Source organism: Contarinia nasturtii, unplaced genomic scaffold, assembly GCF_009176525.2.
Source record: "Contarinia nasturtii isolate CC-2019 unplaced genomic scaffold, AAFC_CNas_1.1 Cnas_scaffold_695, whole genome shotgun sequence".
NCBI lineage: Eukaryota > Metazoa > Arthropoda > Insecta > Diptera > Cecidomyiidae > Contarinia > Contarinia nasturtii.
This window is the reverse complement of record NW_022198046.1, coordinates 2,909,771-2,932,355: the sequence shown is the minus strand read 5'-3', so window position 1 is coordinate 2,932,355 and position 22,585 is coordinate 2,909,771. Positions and strand designations below refer to the sequence as shown.

General features: G+C 35.1%; 3 protein-coding genes across 3 annotated transcripts in view; 1 reads left to right on the top strand and 2 right to left on the bottom strand.

The window, feature by feature from the left end:
- LOC116340656 overlaps positions 1 to 18,941 on the bottom strand; it is a 47,376-nt gene extending 28,435 nt beyond the window's left edge. The window contains exon 1 of the mRNA XM_031767260.1: positions 16,933 to 18,941. Within this exon, the coding sequence (XP_031623120.1) occupies positions 16,933 to 16,957 (25 nt within the window). The 5' untranslated portion in view covers positions 16,958 to 18,941. The remainder of the gene's footprint in view (positions 1 to 16,932) is intronic.
- Positions 18,942 to 19,614: 673 nt separating this feature from the next.
- LOC116340660 (uncharacterized protein At4g17910) lies at positions 19,615 to 21,488 on the top strand. Its single transcript, XM_031767266.1, has one exon. The coding sequence runs from the start codon at positions 19,716 to 19,718 to the stop codon at positions 21,168 to 21,170; it is 1,455 nt and encodes a 484-aa protein (XP_031623126.1). The 5' UTR covers positions 19,615 to 19,715; the 3' UTR covers positions 21,171 to 21,488.
- Positions 21,489 to 21,637: 149 nt separating this feature from the next.
- Positions 21,638 to 22,585, bottom strand: part of LOC116340658 (EGF domain-specific O-linked N-acetylglucosamine transferase) — a 17,849-nt gene continuing 16,901 nt past the window's right edge. The window contains exon 7 of the mRNA XM_031767262.1: positions 21,638 to 21,890. Coding sequence (XP_031623122.1) covers positions 21,726 to 21,890 — 165 coding nt within the window. The 3' untranslated portion in view covers positions 21,638 to 21,725. The remainder of the gene's footprint in view (positions 21,891 to 22,585) is intronic.

The window sequence follows — 22,585 nt, the reverse complement described above, 5'->3', positions numbered from 1 at the left end:
AGGAAAAAATTGCGTCGGCCAAAAGAGATAACGACAAAATTTTGTGCGCAGTATCAAATTGACCGTGATCGAAACGGTCATAACAAACGACGATCTCTCGTCAACATAATGCTCTCTATTGATTGTTATGAGTCTCGTTTTTGTTTTTGTTTATAACTGTGTAACGGACTAGCGGTAAAACATTAGTTTTTTTAACAACGCATAACGAAACGTATATTGTTTTGGATGCGCGACAACAGTGAATTTGAAAAAAAAAGGGGAGAACAACAAACAATGGTCTTCAACAAAAAAAAAACTGTTTCAGTTGGCAAGCAAGAGCATGCGACACACGTGAATTAATTCTCAAATTCACTTCGTATTTTACTGCACACGATGAACGAGTCGATGAAACAAAAAACGATGAAAATTATGTGATTTATTCTCTTTCATTTTTTGGCTGTTTATATAGCAAAATCCAAAAAACCGTGAAATATTTGAACGAAGCGTGGCAAGAGAGCGCTCATGCCATTTACAATGACATTCACAAAAAGCAACACACCGAGAGAGCGAGAGACATAGATGTAGGCAAAACGAGCTCGTGTCAGCTGGAAAGCATATTAAAATCTCATTTGGAAAATAGGCAGCAACGCGTAAAATTATGTCAGCATTAATAAATTTTCATTTCTCTCTTTGCTCTTTTTAAAACTTTGGTGAACTGGAGTCGCATTTTTGACATCAAACGAAAAGAAAAAAAACTTGAGCTCATTCGAAACGCTTGTAAATTAGAAATTCTAATCAACTTTTTTTATATGGAAGAATGTCAGAAGCTCTATTACACAGAAGTGTCGATTCATAGAAATTTTATCGCTCCAACATTCGAGTGCACATTTGTTTTTCAGAAAGTATTTCAATTGAATGAAAATTCTGCGTATCTGAAAAAAAGTGATTCTGTGAAAAATGGAATCACAACCGCAGACCTAGCCATACAATCGCTCCACTATTTTTGTGTATAAAAACAATGCCACGCTGCCAACTATACAATTTTCAATCAAAAACCAATTTGAAAATTGAATAAGGTTCAAAGCCCCAGAGAAAATAATGATGAAGCATTAAAGTCGCGAAAAAAACCTAATTCAATAGCCAAGCCATACAATTAACCGTCAGCGAACTCTATGCCATTCAATACGACTTTTTTGTATGAGCAGTTGAAATGGAAACGATTTTTATGCACACCAATACAACAGGAAAATAATAGTAAAATATTGGCCAAAAAATTGAATATGTCATGGGAACATTAATTTGATTCAATTTTAGCCGCTGCGTCGAATAGAATTTTAATCGATCTCACTTATGAACGATTTGCGGTGGAGATTTTTGAGTTAACCAATTTTATGACAATTACTTATTCAAACAAATGTGCCCGGAAAGTCGATTTTATTGGTTATTTTGTGTTCCATTGAATGCGCTGCTTTCATCAAAATATTCACACTCCCGCGCGTGTTTATTCAATTATAATCGTCATCATTGAACATATTTCACTTCTTTCATTGCCTCGTTTGGCATTCTCCGAATCATCAGTCTTCTCAAATAAACTGACAAAAATATGTATTTTTTTTTCGTTCGTAAAAATTAGACGAAGCCGTTAAGTGAAGTACGTAAGCAATCACACATTCGGAACATTTTGTGCGAAATTTAATTCAATGAGACACAGAAAATTATAAAAGCAAATGAGACTGACGACGACAGTGTCGACGATGATGGCGGCATGGACGATGAAATCCCAAATTGCCATAGTCAAACTCCATGGAGTGACACAGTTGAAATGAAAGCGCACATTCAATGTGAAAATTTAATTCAAAATAAACGGGAGAAAAAAAAATATTATGTGACTCGATTCGTGTACTGTTCCGTCAGTTTCAGTTTGTTTTTCCTCTTTGAATTACATTTGGAATTGATATATATGTTCGTTAAATGCTTGATACTCTCACTCAATTCACTTGAAATTTAAACGATTCCAGCGAAAAGTTACAGAGCGACATAAAAACACTCTTTGTTTTCTAAATATTCAATTGCAAACACGCCTTGATTTGCGCTCTCTGTCTATCGTTCTCTCTCTTGCTCCTCTCTCTCTCTCTCTGCCAATCGCAATTTAAGTGTTGCGAATCAGTGGAGAAAGAACAAATGACTTCATTTACATTGTGTGTTACATCGCATTGAATTGATGCAAAAATTGAATTGTTTCTGGTGATTTAACGTTTGAAACGACGAGAATTGATTGAGATTTCCGATGGATTGAAATATACGTGTGCTTAATGAAAAGCGAAAACCAAAACCGTGCAATCATGCAGCGTACGCGCTCGCGCATTTGTTTCGTGTCTTGTTGGACACATTGGTTACTTAATACTTAATAATAACGAGAGTGTTCCAAGATAGAAAGAGTGAACAAACAAACAAGAGATTGCATGCTATAGTTTTTAATTACTCAATAAAATTGCAACGTTTTTGTTGTTTGGTTTTTGATTTGGTGTTGTTGTTGTTTCTCTCCATCTGACTTAATTCTGCCGGACGCAATAATCACATTGGGGACTTATTCAGGTCATTGAACACTATGCAACAGATTAATTACTGCTGATTTTTTTCCTTCTTCTTGGCTTTCTGTGTGCTTTACGGTTTTCTAGAGCGTCGCTTCATGATTAATGCCAAATGTAGTGTTTTAGACCAACGGCTTCTCTCTCTATATTTCTCTCCGACAACTTAATTAATTAGAAAACTTTTGATGCACTCGAATGGACTTTTCTTACATTGGTCAGCAACTGAATGTGAGTGTACATTCTGATAAATATTGAATGAAGCCTCATTTCAGTTGAATCCATGAAAATGTAAAGAATGAACGTCATGCATGACTATTTTTATGACGTTTCGAAGACTGTCATTAAAATCAATGAAACTGTACTAATGAAAGCGCAATGAAAAAATAATAAAGATCGATGATAATTTCATGAATATAATTTCCGTTCAATGGGTAAACAATAGCAATGATCAACCGTGTCAAAATGATAATGTGTTAACGACGGTCGTATTAATATCGATACACATCTAACCAATCCCCTGTCATTACGGAAAAGTCTACACTTTGACCGTTTTGAAAACCATAAAATCAGGGAAAGTAGAGACATGTAAACCAAGTGCTTCAATGAAATGTAGCCTATTCGATTGAAACCCGCTTATTTCATCTATTGGCGAGTGAAAAAAAACCGTCTGATTTCTCGCTTTTCTCACAGAATAATAAAGAAGTTTTTTTTTCTCTTTAAGAAATATGTACGACAACGATCGTGACGTGAAAAATTGATTACAATAGAAAAATTAGCCATGGTCGATTAGAACAAAATGAACGAAAAAAAAAAAACTAAAACGCGCACAATTGCAATTACGATCCATGTCGAAAAACATAGCGCTGAAAAAGAAAGACAATAAAGATAGAAAAGAAAACAAGAGCTTACTCTGGCAGACAACTCTCCCGGTATGAGAAGATTATCGAGTCTGGTGAGTATTTTTTTTTTGTTTTTGTTATGTTTCGTGTGGCAATGGTGAGATGTGCTCATCTTCATTTGATTCATGAGAACAAAAGCAAACGAAAGCGCAAATGTAGAATAATGAGCGAAATGATTGAATGAAATGCACACTAACAACAAACAAAGTTGTTAAAATGCATGGAATAAACACGAAACAATCTTTACTCAGTGTCGACAAGAGTGCGCGCACTTGGGATGTACACAAAAAAGTTCTCGCAGTCGTTGCCGTCGCCGTCGCCGTCATCGTCACGGCATTCAACTTTGTTCTTTATCCATATGCATTCGGAATATATTTGCAGACACACACACATGAAGAAAAACACAAACACGATAAATAAAGATGAATAACAAAAAAGTGTCGACGACGAAAAATGCATTGCGAGGAAAAATGCGCAAAATAAATAATTCTAATGGCTGTGATTCGTTTTGGCAGACAATGCGATACATTACAGAAATCGTGCTGCATGACAATTGTCATGGATAACTTTTGTCAAATGGATGCTCGCATAGTTTTTGTTTTCTTTTTTGTGTTTTATTATGATGACACTCACACTCACACAAAGCTCGACAATTGAAGAATTGTAAACAAACCGGACGAGGTGAAGAAGAAAAAAGTGCATTCATCACTTAATGCAATTTACTCATGTAACTGGAGACGGTGTCTTCTTTATCGTCGTTGTTGTCATCGTGGCGTAGACAAAGTGGCGAAATGCGGCCAAGTAAAAAGGAAATTGGCACGAACTTCGAACGATTATATTGCTTTGATTTTTTTTTAAACGGAAACTTCAACACACACATTTATTATTATAATCTGCTGGAATTTCATATTTCTTCGGTTTCTGTTTTTCTCGTGTGTTTTTTTTTTAAATGCACGCATTGAACAACCAATTCAAAATGAATTGACGAGAGAGTGCTCAATTGTTTGTTATTTGATTTGGAAATGGAATGCACACGCGTTTCGCATCATTGAAGAAACATTACATTTGCCAATGGTATGAAATCGAATGATGGAATGAAAAATATACATTCAAGTTGATTAACTTGCAAAGACCATTAGAATCGAAGCTGAACCATTCACAGTGCTGTACATACAAAAAAAAACTAGTACCCGAACCAATGCAAATGAGCATTCAAAACATGAAATGCATAAAGCAATGCTTATTCTCATTCTTATTTTGTATCGACTTCACTTCGAGTGCATTAATGCTTATGAAAACATAGAAATGTAAGCACTTTCCATAGAATGATTCTAAATGCAAGATTTTATTTCATCAAGACTTTCACATTGCCTAGAAGTATACAATGTAATCCAAAATTAAATGTAGTAGATACGTTCTATTTGCATTTTCAATGTGAACCAAAAGTCATTCGGATCTTGTTCCATTTTTTCCGTTGCTTTTTGAAGAGTTTCAGATTTTATTATTGGCGTTTGAAGATTTTTCTTTTGAGATGTACATTATTTGATGGCATTTAAATGAGGCCACTAAATATCTAAGCAGTCATATCTTTGAACTATATCAAAAATGTCTGAACGTAATTAAAACCACATGGGGACAAATTTATATGCAAAAAAGCCTCAGAACCCTTTTCGTTTCATTTGAATTCCATCCCATTCCACTTAGATGTTGTTATGTTTTCGATTAACAAATAGCCGGTCCCTCTATTATCTAGATGTGCATATCATTTTCGGAAAATTTGAATAAAAAATGTATTCTCACTCATGAGAACAATGCATATGATTGATATGCACATCACTTAGTGACTGGAGGGAGCATAAACACGCATAATTACTGCCATTTCTTTTGTTTATCGAAATTTACATAGAATCATTTCCAATGCAGCTACTCACAATAAACGTACACACACACTATTGAACAACACACGCGGTCAGAATATTTGTGCATTTTATGTGATTCATAACGATGATAGAAAACATAACAACACTAGAATTGAATTAAAACAACAAAATTGATTGTTTGTTTTTCCGCTTGCCGTTTTTTTTCACTTCAATTGCTAATGACTTGGAACAAATTAGCTTCTAAGAGGCTCATAATTTATGCATTTCGCATAGACCTATTCAGCAATGTTGCAGCAGATGTCTTGAATTAACAATTTTGATACATACACATCATCAAAAACAGCAGCAGCGGCCGCAGCCAGTCCGCCACTAGAATTCGAGTGATTGCGTTTGTGATTTATGTTGCGAATATTATCACGAGCTTCCTGCTTCACGCCAACATTGAAACTCATTAGAAATTTATGATGTACGTGTGAATAATGCGTAAACAAATTGCCTACATATTATCGGCTATTCAAGCAAACACACACACGCAGAGAGAGAAAGAGAGACAGTAAATCATCGACGATTAGAGAATATTTTACCTAAAATGTAAGCGACAATTTTCTATATTGTTGCTGCTGCTGCTGCTGTGGCCATGGTTGACCCTTTTGTTAGCATCCTGTTTAACAAATGCACTGTCCATTGTGCGTTGACTGTGTCATTTTCTTCGACTTTGCTTCACATCATCATCCCATTTATTAATTATGATTATAAATGGCTGTTTACTGCGTTACACACTCACTCACTCACACACCATTAAAAAAAACCTCCGTTCAAAGGCAAAGTTCTTTTTGAAGTATAAATCATATAAATGTATATGAGTTAGAGGCTCATTGGTGTTTATATGGCCAAGTCTTTGTGTTGTTTCTTTGTAAAGAACTTGTCCGCTTTCAAATGAAATAACAAATATTTACGAAAAAAGAACCGAAATAAAAGGGAAAAAAGAATGCTGTTTTGTTGAATTGGCTTCAATTCACTTGGTTCTTTAATGGCTTAACTATGTTGCTGCATATATGAATACCGCATATGTGTGTGTGTGTGTATGACAGCGAAGGAAATAAGCAGACGATTTTAATTTTTGTTCATTTGTTTGCTGCATGTTATCTTCATTTGATCAAAAATCAAAATGCAAAGAGGAAAAAATGATGAACTGATTGAAATCTTCACATTTTTGTTTTCGACTTTGTTCTTTATATATTTCGGTATGTATTGTGCTGCATTCGTATTCATATATTGGACAATTGAGCATTGATATGGTCTTTTAAATACGCATAGACGCTTATGTGCATCCAATTTCGAAATTAATAAATACAGCAAAGCCATTGATCGATCCGTAGAGATAAAGTTCTTTTATTGTTTTGGTTTCAGCGTGTGTGTGTGTGTGTGTGTGTGTGTGTGTGGAGTGGTATGCGTGCGTGGCATCGAATTAAATTTATGGATGCATAAAAATGGTAGAGAGCAGGCCAAGAACCACAGCGACAACGATAAACTAAATGCGACATGCATCGCATTCAGCCAATGTGGACATTTGTTTTTATTACTCAATTTTCGATTGTGTGGTTTGGTTATTTTCCTCCATGATACGGCCTTGAAGCATTGAACATCGCTTCGATGCACCACGAACAACCAAAATAAAACAAAACTCAAATAATAAACATATATTTCTCTCCCGCGCTGCGGTTCACTCTTTTACGCATTCCAATTGATTTGATTGATTTCATTTTCAATTCTCTACTTTTCGATTTTGTCATGCCAACTATTTGTTCAATCGAACGATTTTATTGTTGATCACATTTGGACTATGCGTTGTATTTCGAATTGCTTGTAAACATTAATTTTAATATTTTCTCTCTTTCCCTTCCTCTCTATTGCCGTCTTCCTCAAATTCAATCGATTCCAATTTCGATTCCGAGGAAAAATTAATGAATAAATTACCTTCGTGTATACTGGACGACGTTCACTCGTAACACTTTCGATTCTGCATTTGATTTATCCGATTATTTATTCTCATGCTTGGACTCACAATCGCTCATTCGAAATTATAGAAATTTCTTTGATTTTGGAATTTCAATCGATCGCACTGAGAATTTTTTTTTTATTTTGTTTTGAATAATGCTACATAATTTAACATACAAAATTTTCGATTTTTCTATGCTTCTCTATTTGATGAACATCAATTACTAGTTGTGTGTAGAGAAATCCATCAATTTTCGACTTTCTTGATTGAATAATTGGTCTGCGACGATGTTTCTGTTCCGTTGAATTTCAAATCTGTTCCGTTGAATATTTCAGTGTAAATTTACAATTGAAATGCATGTATCGAATGGGTTATTTTGAATGCATGACATGAAATTTACGAGTCTTTTGTTTCGATGCTTTTTGGTTTTCGTTAAAAGTTTTCGTATGTTTGTGCACTCTATGGACAATACAGTATGGTATGGATTCAACGATTAAGTTAAAATGGATTTGATGTATGCATGAAGTTCAACACAATACACACACACAGTGACGACACACAAAAGAAAAACCGAGGCAGTCAACCGAAGCGATATATAGTGCGCTATGATTAGAAAACCATGGCAAATGGGCATTAAAGAAGAGAACGTGCCTCACCGATGAGTACGTGCTGAATGTCGTAGCCGATTTAAGCTACTCTCGCAACGAAATGGTTGAAATCCAAAAACGGCACATTCACTTGTTTGGAATGGTTAACAGAAAAAAGTCCCGTTGACGAGTTGAGGTTGTTCCAAACGCAATTATCACCACCAGCCTATAGTGGCACAAATTGTGAAATGCCAAAAATTGAAGTTTCGAAAAGTGGCATATTACTTTGACACCAATTTTGGTCCGCCATTAAGTCATCAAAATGTTGATTTATTTTCGGCGGTTGTGTTTCGTTCACAGTCATCGCACACCGGCAAAATGACGCATCATGGAAAAATTGAAGGTAGAAACAGAAATAAAACATATCCGAAGTAGAAAAAAAGAGCGTTCATCTCATTTATTATTTATTTAGACATGATGTGTGAAAATTTCCATTTTGCAAATTCAGGAATATATATATCGGCGAAGAAACGATGTGGTTTGGCGGGTATGTATAACATTTTTCCATTGCCGAGAGTTTTTATTTGTGTTCTATGCCGTAACTTTATTCTATATGTTTGCGCCAACTACTAACTAACATGAGATTCAACGAGTTTTTCAACTTGAAATCCATCATGCGTGAATGCGTACAACATAATTTTCCAACACAGAAAAAAAAAACCTGCTCTAAAACCATCAAGAATATGAAGAGAATGAGATGTGATAATATACAATACGAAACGTACATTTCCTCCCAACTGAACTAAGTGTTCACATTTCTATATTATAAAAACGAAATGCCATTCTTTTGTCCTTAACTCCTCTCACAATTTTCAACCGATCTGAACCAAACTTTACACCCTTATACTTTGGACCGAGATCTAGGTCACCATGAGGTTTTGGACCAAATTGGACTACTCCATCACGGTCGAGTTTTATTTTTTAAATATTTGTATGGGCGATGTCAAAATTTGTAAATTTCATGATCAAATTCGGATTCCTCGGCCCAAAATTATGGGAGAGGGGTACTTTTGAAGTTGGTTTAACAGCCATCGTTGTCTAATATGAGTTAAAACGTTTTATCACCGTTATCATGTTTTAACAACTTTTGACATCTTTTAACACGGTAAATGAGGTCAGAAGCATGGTCCATCATGGTCTAACACGATTTAACACGGTAAATGAGGTTGGAAATCATGGAACATCATGGTCTAACAACATTTAACATGGTTATTGAGGTCGGACAAGATGGTAAATCATGGTCTAACAACATTTAACACGGTTATTGAGGTGGGACCGTGAGACAACATGGTAAATCATGGTCTAACACGATTTAACACGTTTATTATGTTGGGACAACATGGTACATCATGGTCTAACACGATTTAACATGGTAAATGAAGTTGGAAATCATGGTACATCATGCCCTAACAACATTTAACACGGCTATTGAGGTGGGGCAACATGGTAAATCATGGCTTAACAACATTTAACACGGTTATTGATGTGGGACAACATGGTAAATCATGTTCTAACACGATTTAACACGATAAATGAGGTTGGAAATCATGGAATATCATGGCCTAACAACATTTAACACGGTTATTGAGGTGGAAAATCATGGTACATCATGGTCTACACAGAAAGAAAATATCAGCCGACGCTATACGCAAAACCGACTGGTACGTGCGCTCATACGTTTTTACATCTTTTACATCTATATTACCATACGATTTTTCGACTGTGCGAAGATACGCACAAAGAGTAACGAATCAGTCGAAAAATCGTATGGTCACTAGATGTAAAAGATTTAAAAACGTATGGGCGCACGTACCAGTCGGTTTTGCGTATAGCGTCGGCTGATATTTTCTTACTGTGTAACACGATTTAACACGGTAAATGAAGTTGGAAATCATGGTACATCATGGCTCAACAACATTTAACACGGTTATTGAGGTGGGACAACATGGTAAATCATGGCCTTACAACATTTAACACGGTAAATGAGGTTGGAAATCATGGAACATCATGCCCTAACAACATTTAACACGGTTATTGAGGTGGGACAACATGGTACACCATGGTCTAACAACTTTTAACACGGTTATTGATGTGGGACAACATGGTACATCATGGTCTAACAAAATTTAATACGGCTATTGAGGTCGGACAACATGGTCCATGACTTAAAATTGATATTAATATTGAATGAACAAAATTTAATAAAGTCAAAATCTATAGAGATAGTAATTTCAGAGATAGGAATTACAATAACATGCCTAGCCGAGCGAGCGGAGCGAGCGAAGCGAGCGGAGGCCGGCTAGTCATTTTATATTAAAAAAGAGCACATGATTGAGCAGTTTAACGTAAAAAACAATTTCATCAATTGAATTCGATTATTACCAATGAAGAAACGGTACACACGTATACAAACATACAAATTGCTCGACTGTCGCTTTATTTCAATTTCAATTGCACATAAACTGCCAAAGCAAACAAACTCGATCGATCCATATATAAATTGCGATTCCGAATCATCTTCAATTATCGCTTTTCATCTAATGCAATTCTTTTAAATGATTTTAATTGATTTTGCAACGATGAAATGCGAAAATTTATCTTCGCTCGAAATGACTTTTCTGCAAAATGAGCGGGATACAGACGACAGAAAGAGAGAAAGAGAGAAATGAAGGGAGGAAGCGAGAAAGAGAGCAATAAAAACCAACGAGAAATTCTCGTCGAGAATAATGTAACATAGATGCACGACAATGTGGTTCAGCAATCAATATACATGGGAAATGCACACGTTTTGCGACGACATTGGCAAATCGAACGAATCCGAAATAGTTTTACCACCATTGATACCATAAATCAGTTGTTTACCTGAGAGAACGTGATTAGATGGTGATAAAAACCGTTTTGCCGCTGTCAACAGTACCGCGGCGACATTCTGCCGTAATAAATCAATGAGTTACGATGCTTTTGTATGCGAAATCTCTATCTTTCTCTTCTGATTGCGGAAAAACTTGCAAACTATATCGTATCCCATTGCCAAAGGGCTGGAACAAACATTTAAACTACACGTTTATATTACAATTGCCACAAAAGTTTTTGTGTTGTTTTGGGTCTGATTTATGCTGTATATGGCAAAGATCCCTTTAGTTTCTTTTTTGTATATGCGAAAGTGAAACTGTCGTAATTTCCTAAAACGCTCTAGATAAAAGTGGCAAATCTTTGTGCAAAAACTTTGCTACTTATAGTGTGCATAAAACGAGGCTGATTCACCTTACCAACGATGAGAGAGCATCTGGTCACATGTGTGCAGTCTATTTCACCATAATAAATAGATCCTAATCGATTGCATTACATAAAATAAAATGTTTTGAATTAAAATAAATGCTCATGTAGAACCATTTTTCTGGGGCTATCGCATCGTTAGATGTGTCATTGGTAATTACGATGAGACCAAGCTGGCACGAAGTAACACACACACAAATGGGTATAGCAGTAACATTTTATTTTGTGCTGTCGAACACGAACAACAGTTTTAGTTGGGTCTGACATATTTAATGCCTTCTTTAAAATTCAAAACCTGTAAATTGTTCATTGGAATATGTATGTTTGATTCGCGAACAGTGAATTCACACAATACCAAATTTAGTCAGGTTCATGTTGCACGTAACACAAGTATCCATATGTCCAACATGCTGGAATATTATACTTGTTTTTTTTTTTTAAATATTTCATCGTCTCTGGTGTTATGTGCACTGAACAAAATACAGCAGCCAACAGTTGGCTGGCTCGCACTCGGTTCAGTCGGTTGAAAAGAGAGTAAGAGCTCTGTGAACCGGGATTTATAGTCTGCTCAACTCTGATGATGTGATGGGTGTATGAGAAGCAAAATAAAAAATCACACAACTCGTTCGCTCGTTAGTTTGTTCATTCGCTCGGCTTAAAAAATTTAATGAAAAACATTGCATTTGTTTGTATTTATTATCGAGCCAGAAATAGAAATAGGATAAAGATCGTGCATATTTCATTCTTTGTATTTTAATAAATCTTATGTAATAAACCATTAATGTTCCATCATCAGATTTTGCTTACGCGTTCGCCCCGCTTTGTTTCTCGTTTTATTTGTTCGATGGTTTTTTTTATAATCCTTTAAATTATGTACGAATGCATAATTAGTGCGCTCAATAGAATGCACATTATGGATTTTTTTAAACATGGCCTTGTCTGCTTGCTTGAACGTTGTCGTTTCGTTCTTAAACGAAAGCAAAATGTATCTCATGCGCTTATTCACATTGAGGCGACGCTCGTTGTTGTTTCTGTCATCATCGTCGTGGTTGTTGTTTTTCATATTGTTATTGTGGTGTTGGCGTATCGTTTCGTCAAACCGTGTATGATGCATTTGACGAATGATGTGTTGATGGTGCCGATGATATCTACACATTCATCCGTAATAACCGAAGCACACACAACAACTGTCTGACGCTTTATTTTCGCATGAGTGAAAGAAACACGCGTCTCGTCCAATTTGACACGCTCAAAATTGGAAAAATAATGGGAAAAGTTTTCATTTCTCAAAGCATATTGTTCTTGTTTGTCAGAATTGGAGCGAGCAAGAGAGAGACAACATAGTTGTCAGTTTCACTGAGAACTAAGTGAATTTAATGTGGTGTGCGCCCCGTGGATAATGCAAAATGATTCAGTTCACTGAAAATTGCAACAAATTTGGCACCGAACGAGCGCGAGAAAGTGTATGAACACATTCAGTACATGCAAAAGCAGTTAGAAATGTGAAAATCTACAACCAATCACATCTCGTGAGACTATTCTACCAACTAATTGTTGTGAAAGAGAACCGCCGAGTGAGATCGAGAAGAGTGGAAAAAAAAAGAAAACACTTGAACATCTGCTTTTAATTCCGAATGGTTGTGTAATTGCTTGAACAAAAGAAGAAGTAGAAAAAAATATGTAGCGGAAATTCGATTAAATTGAGTTCAAATTGTAATTTGTTTACAATTTATTTCGAAAGTAGATCGACTTGAGATGAGCAAAAAGAATATACACGGCGTGTATTACACGCACATAGACACTTTCAATTTACATTAATTTTTGTTGCAATGTGAATCGATTTTGGTTAACCGCAGCGAGGCAAAATCATTATCAATGGCAAATTGCTGGAGCAGCGAGCAGATAATATACCAAAACCAATAACATTTTTGTTTGCTGATGTATTTGGATCGACGCCAGAATGTCTTTCCACCGCGACAGACAATTTGACCTTTTTTCTCTATTTTCTCTCTCCTCTCCCCGTATATTTCTCTCTCTCTCTCTCTCTCTCTCTCTCTCTCTCTCTCTCTCTTTCTCTCTCCATCTCCATCTTCCTTTAGTTATTCATATGATTTGTTTATGCATACAGTTTGTACCGCAAGTCGTTTCACATACGTCAATAAATATGCATTGTAGGTTCCCGTTTATGTTGCACGGACCCTTTATTTTTTTTATTGATCTCATGCGGATAGAGGTGACGTCCGTGTAATTCCGCTTCAAATGTTTTTATATGTAATGCCATCCACATATGGAAGTAAATAAAATAAACAAAGCAATAACCGCAATTACTCAGTGCCAAAGATTATACAATGGCACTACTATCATAGGCGAGTGCATGTGTGTTGTGACATCGGGTACGTGGAATGGCTAGACATCGAAGGGTGATCCAATTATTATAATTAAACTTTCAGCTGCTGCTGTTTTATTAAATTGTTTCTTAGCGAGAATCGGATCTGGGTACATCGATTGATATTAGAATTATTATTTGTTTGGTTTGCAGGTCTTCTTTTTTTTCATTATAATCGATTGCCATTTTTGACGTCACTGTTCTTATTTTTAGTGCTATTCGCCCTTCTGTTGCTATTGACGAAGGCTCACATTTCAAGTGCAATTCACATAATCATCTTTAATTTGCTGTATTGGCGTTGAAAACATCTGTTCAAAGTGATGTAAAATCCAAATTATTAATGAGCTATCAAATGAATGGATTTTACCTTGAATTAACCTACGACACGCTGAGTCTGGATGCCATGAATAATTAAAGTAAGGTTTCAGTTGCATCATAAAATACCGCAAAAATGTGTTTGTGTAATTTGTGTAAACAATACACTCGATCGAGAACAGAGTCACTAAGCCGTTGATGCTGCTGCTGCTTTTACTGAAGTTATTAGCAAGATTGAAATCAGTTACTGCAACGATGCATGGGTGGCACGAGAAAAGGTTTTTTTTTACTCTGCTATGTTACGAAATTACCATTTGGATTGTAATCGCTTAATGAATGACGCAGTTGTCGCTCTCACACCGTGATTTATACTTTTACAATAACCAACATTGCGTATTGAATATACTGCAATACAAGCGAATACAAAACCAAACAAATGTGTCGATTGATAAATTTATCCGATTCGAAAACACGAACCGATAAATTTTCAAACTCTTTTGTTTCTCATGTGGTTTTTTATTCGAAATGTGAAGGAGGAACAGAGGACAGAGACGACAGAATCTAGAACAAATAACTTTGCGGCATCGATGCCATGGTTAACCAAAATGTTCATTAAACGAGAGTACTTGAATGCGGTGAACGCGTTGTATACATGAGTGACGACCGTATATCAGAAAATAAGCACGTATCGGTGGTTTTGATAGGTTCTCTCGTCATTCACTACATCTAATTCTAATAATATGCGATTGAAAACAATGCGATCGCGTTGGCGGGCTATAGCAGAGCGATGGTGGTTGTGATGGTGTGTAGAATCTGTAGATAGTTGTATCGATTTCTCGGTATGGGCTTTGAAATGCGATGAAATACATTTCGAACATCATTGGCACTTGAGTGACTAAAACCCGATTCAAATTACGCTTATATTTATTATATTGAGTATTATATCGCGCTCCTTTTTTTGTGTTCGATATATGTGGTGTGCGCGATTGAAATTTGCATGATATTTCAATTCACACCCAAGTCGCGTTCTCACCAGCGGCGATAACCAATTTTGATTAAATTGTTGTTATTAAATTCATGTATATGATCTCAACACACATGAATACATGAGATGTTCTGCCAAAATTAAATGCATGAAATCATTTTCGTCTTAGTGTCGATTCACATTCCATATTTTAAATTATTACATTAATTTACACACGTTTTTTTTTGTTCCGTGTACTTGCCACAAACAATCGAATATTTTTTAATATTGACGATGATTTCGCAAAAAAAACGACCCATCTCATTCGGATTCTACACAAAATTGCTTTTTTATTCTTCTTCAATTTTAATTCAAGTTGTCGTCATTTATTTCAGATCATTTCCGGCAGACGTTTTTTTTGCACAATGACTTTTAGTTGAATGGCTGCAGTATTTCATTCGATTAAAATGTTTGCAATGAAATTTGTTGTTGCTAAATGTCAAAACATGGACACAGTTTTAGCAAAAGGTCGAACCAAAGATATTTGAAATTTACGGATTTGATTGGCGCTATTCATACATGCGAATGACTTAAGTCTCAAAACATGTTTTCTTCATTCATTTAATTGTCTTTTTGTGTCACATTGTTGCTTCGATTTAAACAAAAATGTTGTTTTTCGAACCAAAATTAAAGCAAAACCAAAAGAAATATAAAGACAAACTTGAATTTGTTCCGTAAGGTGAACGATAATTGTATCGATTAATTGTCGAATTGACTACAAGTTCTAAAGTCCATATAACCATTTTACCAGCTTAAACCATTTTTTCGGGAGTTTGAGAGGTTTTTTCTTCACAACAAAACAAATAACATCCTTTAAGGAAATATCTTGTCACTCTTTTGTAATAATCAAGTTCACTAGACAATGCGCACAATAAATGGGTGTAAATAGATTTATTTTTAGCTATTTTTCAACATAACAAATACCAAGCAGATGATAATATAGAAATTGATGGAAATGAAATTGACGTAATAGAGCTATTTGTCGGAATATAGATGATGAAAAAGAGATGACGACGAGAAAGATGAATAAGATCGGTTGAAAACAATTTTCACTGAAGTTGAATGTTTTGCAACTGAACAAGGAAGCTGAGGGGTTGAAAGGGACTACAACCTGATATCGTTCTTTTGGTTTTGAAATTCAAAGAGCCAAGTGAATTGATGCAATGGAATTGAAGACGAAAATAGCATATCGCAATGGAAACACGCATAAAAACAAGCAAAAGGAGGAGGTAATTGTGAATGAAAAAACACAACAACAACAACAACGAACACTGCCAGTATAAATAAGCAGTATGGATCGAATACAGAGAACGAATGAATGAAAAAAGCGAAATAGAATAACAAACGTGAACTAAATAAAGGATAATTTATGTGATTCCCACATCAGGATCAAAGGTATGTATTATTACACATCACATTCATTGAGAATAACCAAAATTTCATTCTATTTTGTTCTCTATTTGTTGTCCTATTTTCTCTCTATAAAATCTCCATTGCAATTCGTTTCAAAACTGAAATCGATTCACTTCCAGGATCCCAAAGAAAATAAAACCCATTCTCTTTATAATCCCCATCAACTGAAACGTTCTTCCATTCAATTTCGATTCTTCTAATCAGTCTAATGCATCCGAACCGTTTTGCAAAGCAACCAGAGTGGGAGTAGAAAAAAAAGAACGGTCTCAATTAATGGCGTGGAAAAATGGAAAGAAAAGCAAATAAAAGCAGGTTGAAAATGGATGGCAAATGTTCGGTTGTCCGCAATAAGCGATTACTCACGTACGACGACAATGTCAACGACGAGACCATTTAGATTTAAAGTTTAGATGGAGATTTGCATCGAATTTAGAGATGTGACATAACAATACAAAAATCCACACAGTGACTACAAAACAAATTGTCTGTCACAAAACATGCAGAATAACAAGAAATCACTTACCTAAATCTGTGTCGCAAAGTACCATTTTGCTGTTTTCGATGCTTTTGCTGGTTTTACACAATAACACAAACACAAGCAAACGATCTTGATAATATTGAATGTTGTCGGGTTTTGAATTTCCGACTTTCTAGCTGTCTCTGTGATCTTTTCCGCCACAAACAAATTGTATTTGTTTTTCTTTCTCTTTCAGTTTCGTGCACAAAATGCAATGAGTTTAATTGTCAGTTTGATCCAATGAACCAAAATGCGATTACACAAGTTTACTGTTCTATGATGATTGCATAGAGCACTTAACTCAAATGCGTCTGCTTATCTATGTTCTTTTCTCTCTCTATCGACTCAATGTACCAGAAACTTTTCTCTATTTTTGGACGCACTGGCCATTTGTATACACACTTTGTTATTCTTTCTGTTTAATGTTTACGTTCAATGGTTGAAAACGAAATTGTGTTGTGCAGATAAAAACATCTCCCGTAAAATGATTGCATGTGCACAGAATTTGACGAAAAAGTCAATTTCAAAATTCACTGATGTAGTTTACCCAAAAAAATCACTTTACTGCTTCACAAAAATGTCGTTTGTGTGAAACCCCATAAAAAACTTTTTAGCAATTTGCTGAGTTGGTCGACACCGAAATGTGTACGATGAATGTTTTCGGTTGAAACGTGTATTCACATCTGCAATGAAAATCGATCATCCTGAACATATGCTCAATGGTTTCGACACCAATTTCAACATTACAGATGCATGTAACACTGCATTCCGTGCTCGTGCGTTCTCTCCTCAAAAAAAATATATGCTTTGTTGGTCTTTGGGGCGGGCGCCCGTGGTTTTTTGGTGTGTTGTTTTTAACGTTGCCGACAATTTTTACGGCATACTTTTAATTAATCTCCTGATAGCACTCAATCTTATGCCATGCATTCGCGTACACACCGCGCATTTATGGTGTATGTGCAAATGGTAAGTAGAGACGTTAGAACCGTGTTATGTTATTTTGATGCACACCAACCGAAATATCATAAAATGACTATGTAAATATTTAATGTATACGCAATGTTATTATTTTCGTTTGCTTTCTCCTTGCTTGGTTGTGACTTTTTTGGTGATGAACAAAAAAAAAGAACGAAACGAGCGACGATGAAAACAAGCAAAGACAACGAACTTGCATCAATATTTTCGGGTTTATGCGTATCTCGACAATTCTCTCGCTGTGCACGCTTTTATATGTCGAGTTGAGAGAATTTTGTGTACGGTTTTCAGATTTGTTTTTATTGTTATGGATTAAGGGCGGTGCCAAAAAATGTATCGTTATTCAACACAACCAACGTATAAATTTATTTTATGATTTTTGTTCCGTTCTCAGTTTTTATTTTTATAAATTCTATGCCGTGTCTTCCTTCTCGATTTTGTTGTTTGTTTTTTCGAATTTCAATGTTCAGTATTTACTTTTTTGATAAAAAACACATTAACCTTTTATGGAAGATGCATTCGAACAACGTTATACACACTTTTACTGACTTACTTCACTGCACGATACTTAAGAGTTTGTTTCGGTTTATATTTGCTTATCACTTTTCGAACTCTTTCCTTTTAAATAGTAAATGCTATCAATTTTTCAATTGGCCTTTCTGTTTATTTTAGATTGACTTGTTTTGATCTGCGATTTGGTTGTATGTCTGTTTTGAAATGTATGTGAAATGCGGTTGTGCTGCGATCAAATATCGATCACAAATCTGCCGCTTTTAATAATCACTCATGCATTGAAGGCTACTCAACCTCAGTCACTGGTGATAACGATACGTTGAATTCTAGGCGCAAGTAAACATTCACTAAAATTTTTGAATTTCATAAATAACACTTCCGCCGAATTTCGCTATCAGAAAACACAATTTTCGTTTTAAAATGTTTATCTATTCCAACGAATTTTTTATCGAAATCACAGTCGAATCTACAAAAAAATTGGTTTGAAAAATTCGACCAACGAACAAAGCAACGTAACTGCTCCGCACAACAACTGACTAATGACTAAACCGTCTCTCATATGCTGGACGAATTCATATGCCGCAACACATAAAAATCATACGATGAGTGATTATTCATTGACATTCGCTGGATGAGTGCATTTTGTTTGAGTTATTTCTCAGCGAGGCACGCAATTTTCTGTTGAGCACGGAGTCGAATGAGTTAAAATATGAGTCATTTTCAGAGATGTAAATATATTCATTCAATTTTTAGACTTTTAAGCTATTTTGTTTTTAATGTGATTAATACGGCTTCTAAATGGAAAAATTCATAAAAAAATCGTAAATTTTGTATGAAAATCATCAATTTCATTGATTCAAAACGTCGATTATATTTTGAGTTGAGTACACTGCTTTTTTGAGCGAATTTGCGCAATGTCACTTGATCACAATGAAATAAAAAAAAATTATGAGCAACAGTCAAGAAATATGATTGATTCAAATAAAAAAAGCAACTAATGCCCCAATTCTTTTAAATTTACCAAGTTCTGAATTGAATTATTTGAATGAAATGAATGTAAACTTAAACTTAAATTTTCAAATAGCCCGCCGTAGCTCAAAAATACACCAAGCTCAAATTCACTCCGTCAAGAAATTTGGGCTTTCATTGACAGTTGCTTGTCGTAGGAAATTTGTCATTTATCGAAATAAATGTAAACAAATAAAAAAGTGGAACGAAAATGCATTATTCATTGTTTCAGTCAGTGTTTCCAATAGAATTACAATAGTCCTACCCAGAAAAAGTATTTTTTTTAGTGTAAAATGATGGATGCCGTGACTTATAAAGAATACCATGAAAGTTTTATGAAAAATAACAATGGTTCGACGATTGAAGATGTATTTATTACGGTGATTCCAACATTTTTCACAACATTCCTGGCCACAAATATAATTTTTGTTGCTCAACCGCTTGGAGTGATTTCGACATTTATCATTGAATTCATTTTCATTGTAATTTCAACTGTTCTTCATGTTACCATTTTAAATTATCGAATATGGGAGATTGCATTAACTCTTTTGTGTGTGACAATAACAGCAGCTGCCAAGCAGATTTATGGCCGTATTCATATTGCACCATTTGTTCAAGTGCCATGCCAGCGTCCAGAATATTTGAATACATTTCGGGCTGTCATAAATCTAACCACCGCAATCTGTATACTGGCCGTCGATTTCAAATGTTTTCCCCGAAAATTGGCAAAGACTGAGACTTTTGGATTCGGTTTAATGGACACTGGTGTCGGCCTATTTGTATTTGGTAATGGATTGGTGGCACCTGAATTGCGTAAAGCAAGTGACAGCAGTCGTTTGACATGGAAAAAAGTGGAGAAAACCATCAAAGGCTGTTTGCCGTTAGTGATTTTGGGCGCTGTTCGATTCGCTGCAACAAAAGAAATAGACTATCAACAACACATCAGCGAGTATGGTGTTCATTGGAATTTCTTCTTAACACTGGCCTGCACGAAATTCTTTGGAACCATTCTGCTGGGTATTTTGCCACATTTTGAGTACCTCAAATATCTGTCGATAGCTTTGTTATTTTTACACGAACTATGTTTACAACTTGGCGTCGCCGATTACATCATCGATTCAAACAACCAGATAAAACGTGATAATTTCCAAAATGCCAATCGCGAAGGTATTTTTTCAATTTTGGGCTATGTTTCATTATATTTGGCATCGGTTTATGTTGGCTATCGCTTGAGAAAAGTGGACATTATTTCGGAAAATAATCGAAATGCACCCGTTTTTACAAATGTTCGTCAATTATTTTGGAAGACAGTGCGATTACTTATTGTGGCAGCCATTTTATGGAAAGTTACATACATTTTGAAGAATATGTTTGGCGTTTCACGGCGCATCGCTAACATGGGCTACGTTTTTTGGATTTTATCTATTGGAACAACGATTATTGTTTGCTTTATGCTACTGGAAATCTTTTACTATTTTCGTGCTTTCGATCGACCCATCACAGATGAAGACGACGAAAATCCAACGGAGAAACGGAATTATGCGCCAATCATCTTGAGTGGCATCGTTTATAATGGACTCGTATTCTTTTTGCTGGCAAATCTTATGACTGGAATCGTTAACCTGAGCTTTCAAACATTACTTCTGAGCACATCACAAGCATTGACAATTTTATTTATTTATATGTTTGCTCTTTGTACAATTACCACATTTTTATATTTGAAGAAAATTAAATTAAAAGTTTGGTAATCATTTTAATATTTAAACGCACATCGTAGTGCTTATATGCTGATTTTAAGAATATATATGTAATTCCAAATGAACAAAGATTGACTAATTAATAGTATTAATCGTTTTAGAGTCAGTTGCATAGATTGAATGTAGGCAATGCGTTATAAAATAGACCAAAATATTTGTGAAGAAAATAGTGCAATACAAGTATAGCAAAATAAACTAGAATCAAAGCATAATTAATAAAATAAAGTTGATCGAGACCAATATAAAGTAGAAACTGTAGAAAATGTTTGTAGAAAATTTAAATGACTATAATAAAATGTGTTCCCAAAAAGATAGGAAAAAATTGAATAAATTTGCACATTTATTGCAATTAATTTTATTTTTTTTTTACATTAATTCGACACATATAATCACATTAAATAAAAAATTGTTTCGCAATTTGCATTTTAAAAATATAAATACTTAATGTTTTTAGTTCAAGAATTTTTTCAATATATAAGCAGCCAAAATAGATAAATGTGATGATCTTTCTGTGAGATTGCGAACATTCAACAATAGCAAATACATTTACAGTTCATCGTGCACGCTATCAAAGTTGAACAATACAAATTTTTTAAATTCATCATGATTCAGTACATAATCAGCAGCTTTATCGACTAATCGTGTAAACTCATGCTCATCGAATGAGTAGTTTGTGAATTTTGCATGACCTCCGCCACTCGGATGATGACCCTGAAAATAGAAAATTATTTGAAACCAAAATGATTAATGAACGACCGGATCGAGCCAAAGGTCAGTATGACCTATGTCAAACAAGGGGCAAATTACTACAAGAACGTAATTCATCTAGTACATAAAAAATTCAATTCAATTCAATATAATTCTATGTCAATACAATTTAGTTCCAACTAATTCATAATGTTCTAGTCCTGCACAAATTGTCAAGAGAACAGTCATATAGCAGCGCTACTACTGAAAACTCACATTTTTTTGTGTCTGTGTACATGATTGCTCGAATGAGTGAGCAAATGTATGGAATATGACAGTAGTTTCGAAAACAGCCATCGTATTCATCGTGAAACTATACAACACGATTCTAGTTTGTGACAAATCAGGGGTGACTGACATTACTCCCACTCTTTCCGTTCCGTTCCGTTTCCGCGGAGTTTCCGTTCCATTTCCGTAGAAGTTCCACAAAAGATCCGTTGAAATTCCGTGGAAGTTCCGTGGAAGTTCCGTTGAAATTCCGTAGACATTCCGTAGAAGTTCCGTAGGAATTGTAGCTGTACACATCGCTCACACTGCGTTTGGCTGTTAATTTTTTTTTAAACAAATTGTTTACTCACGGAAATACGGAACTTCAACTCAAAACCAAACGACGATATTGAAGCAAGACAAATGCGGCATAATAAAAGACGAAAGGCTAA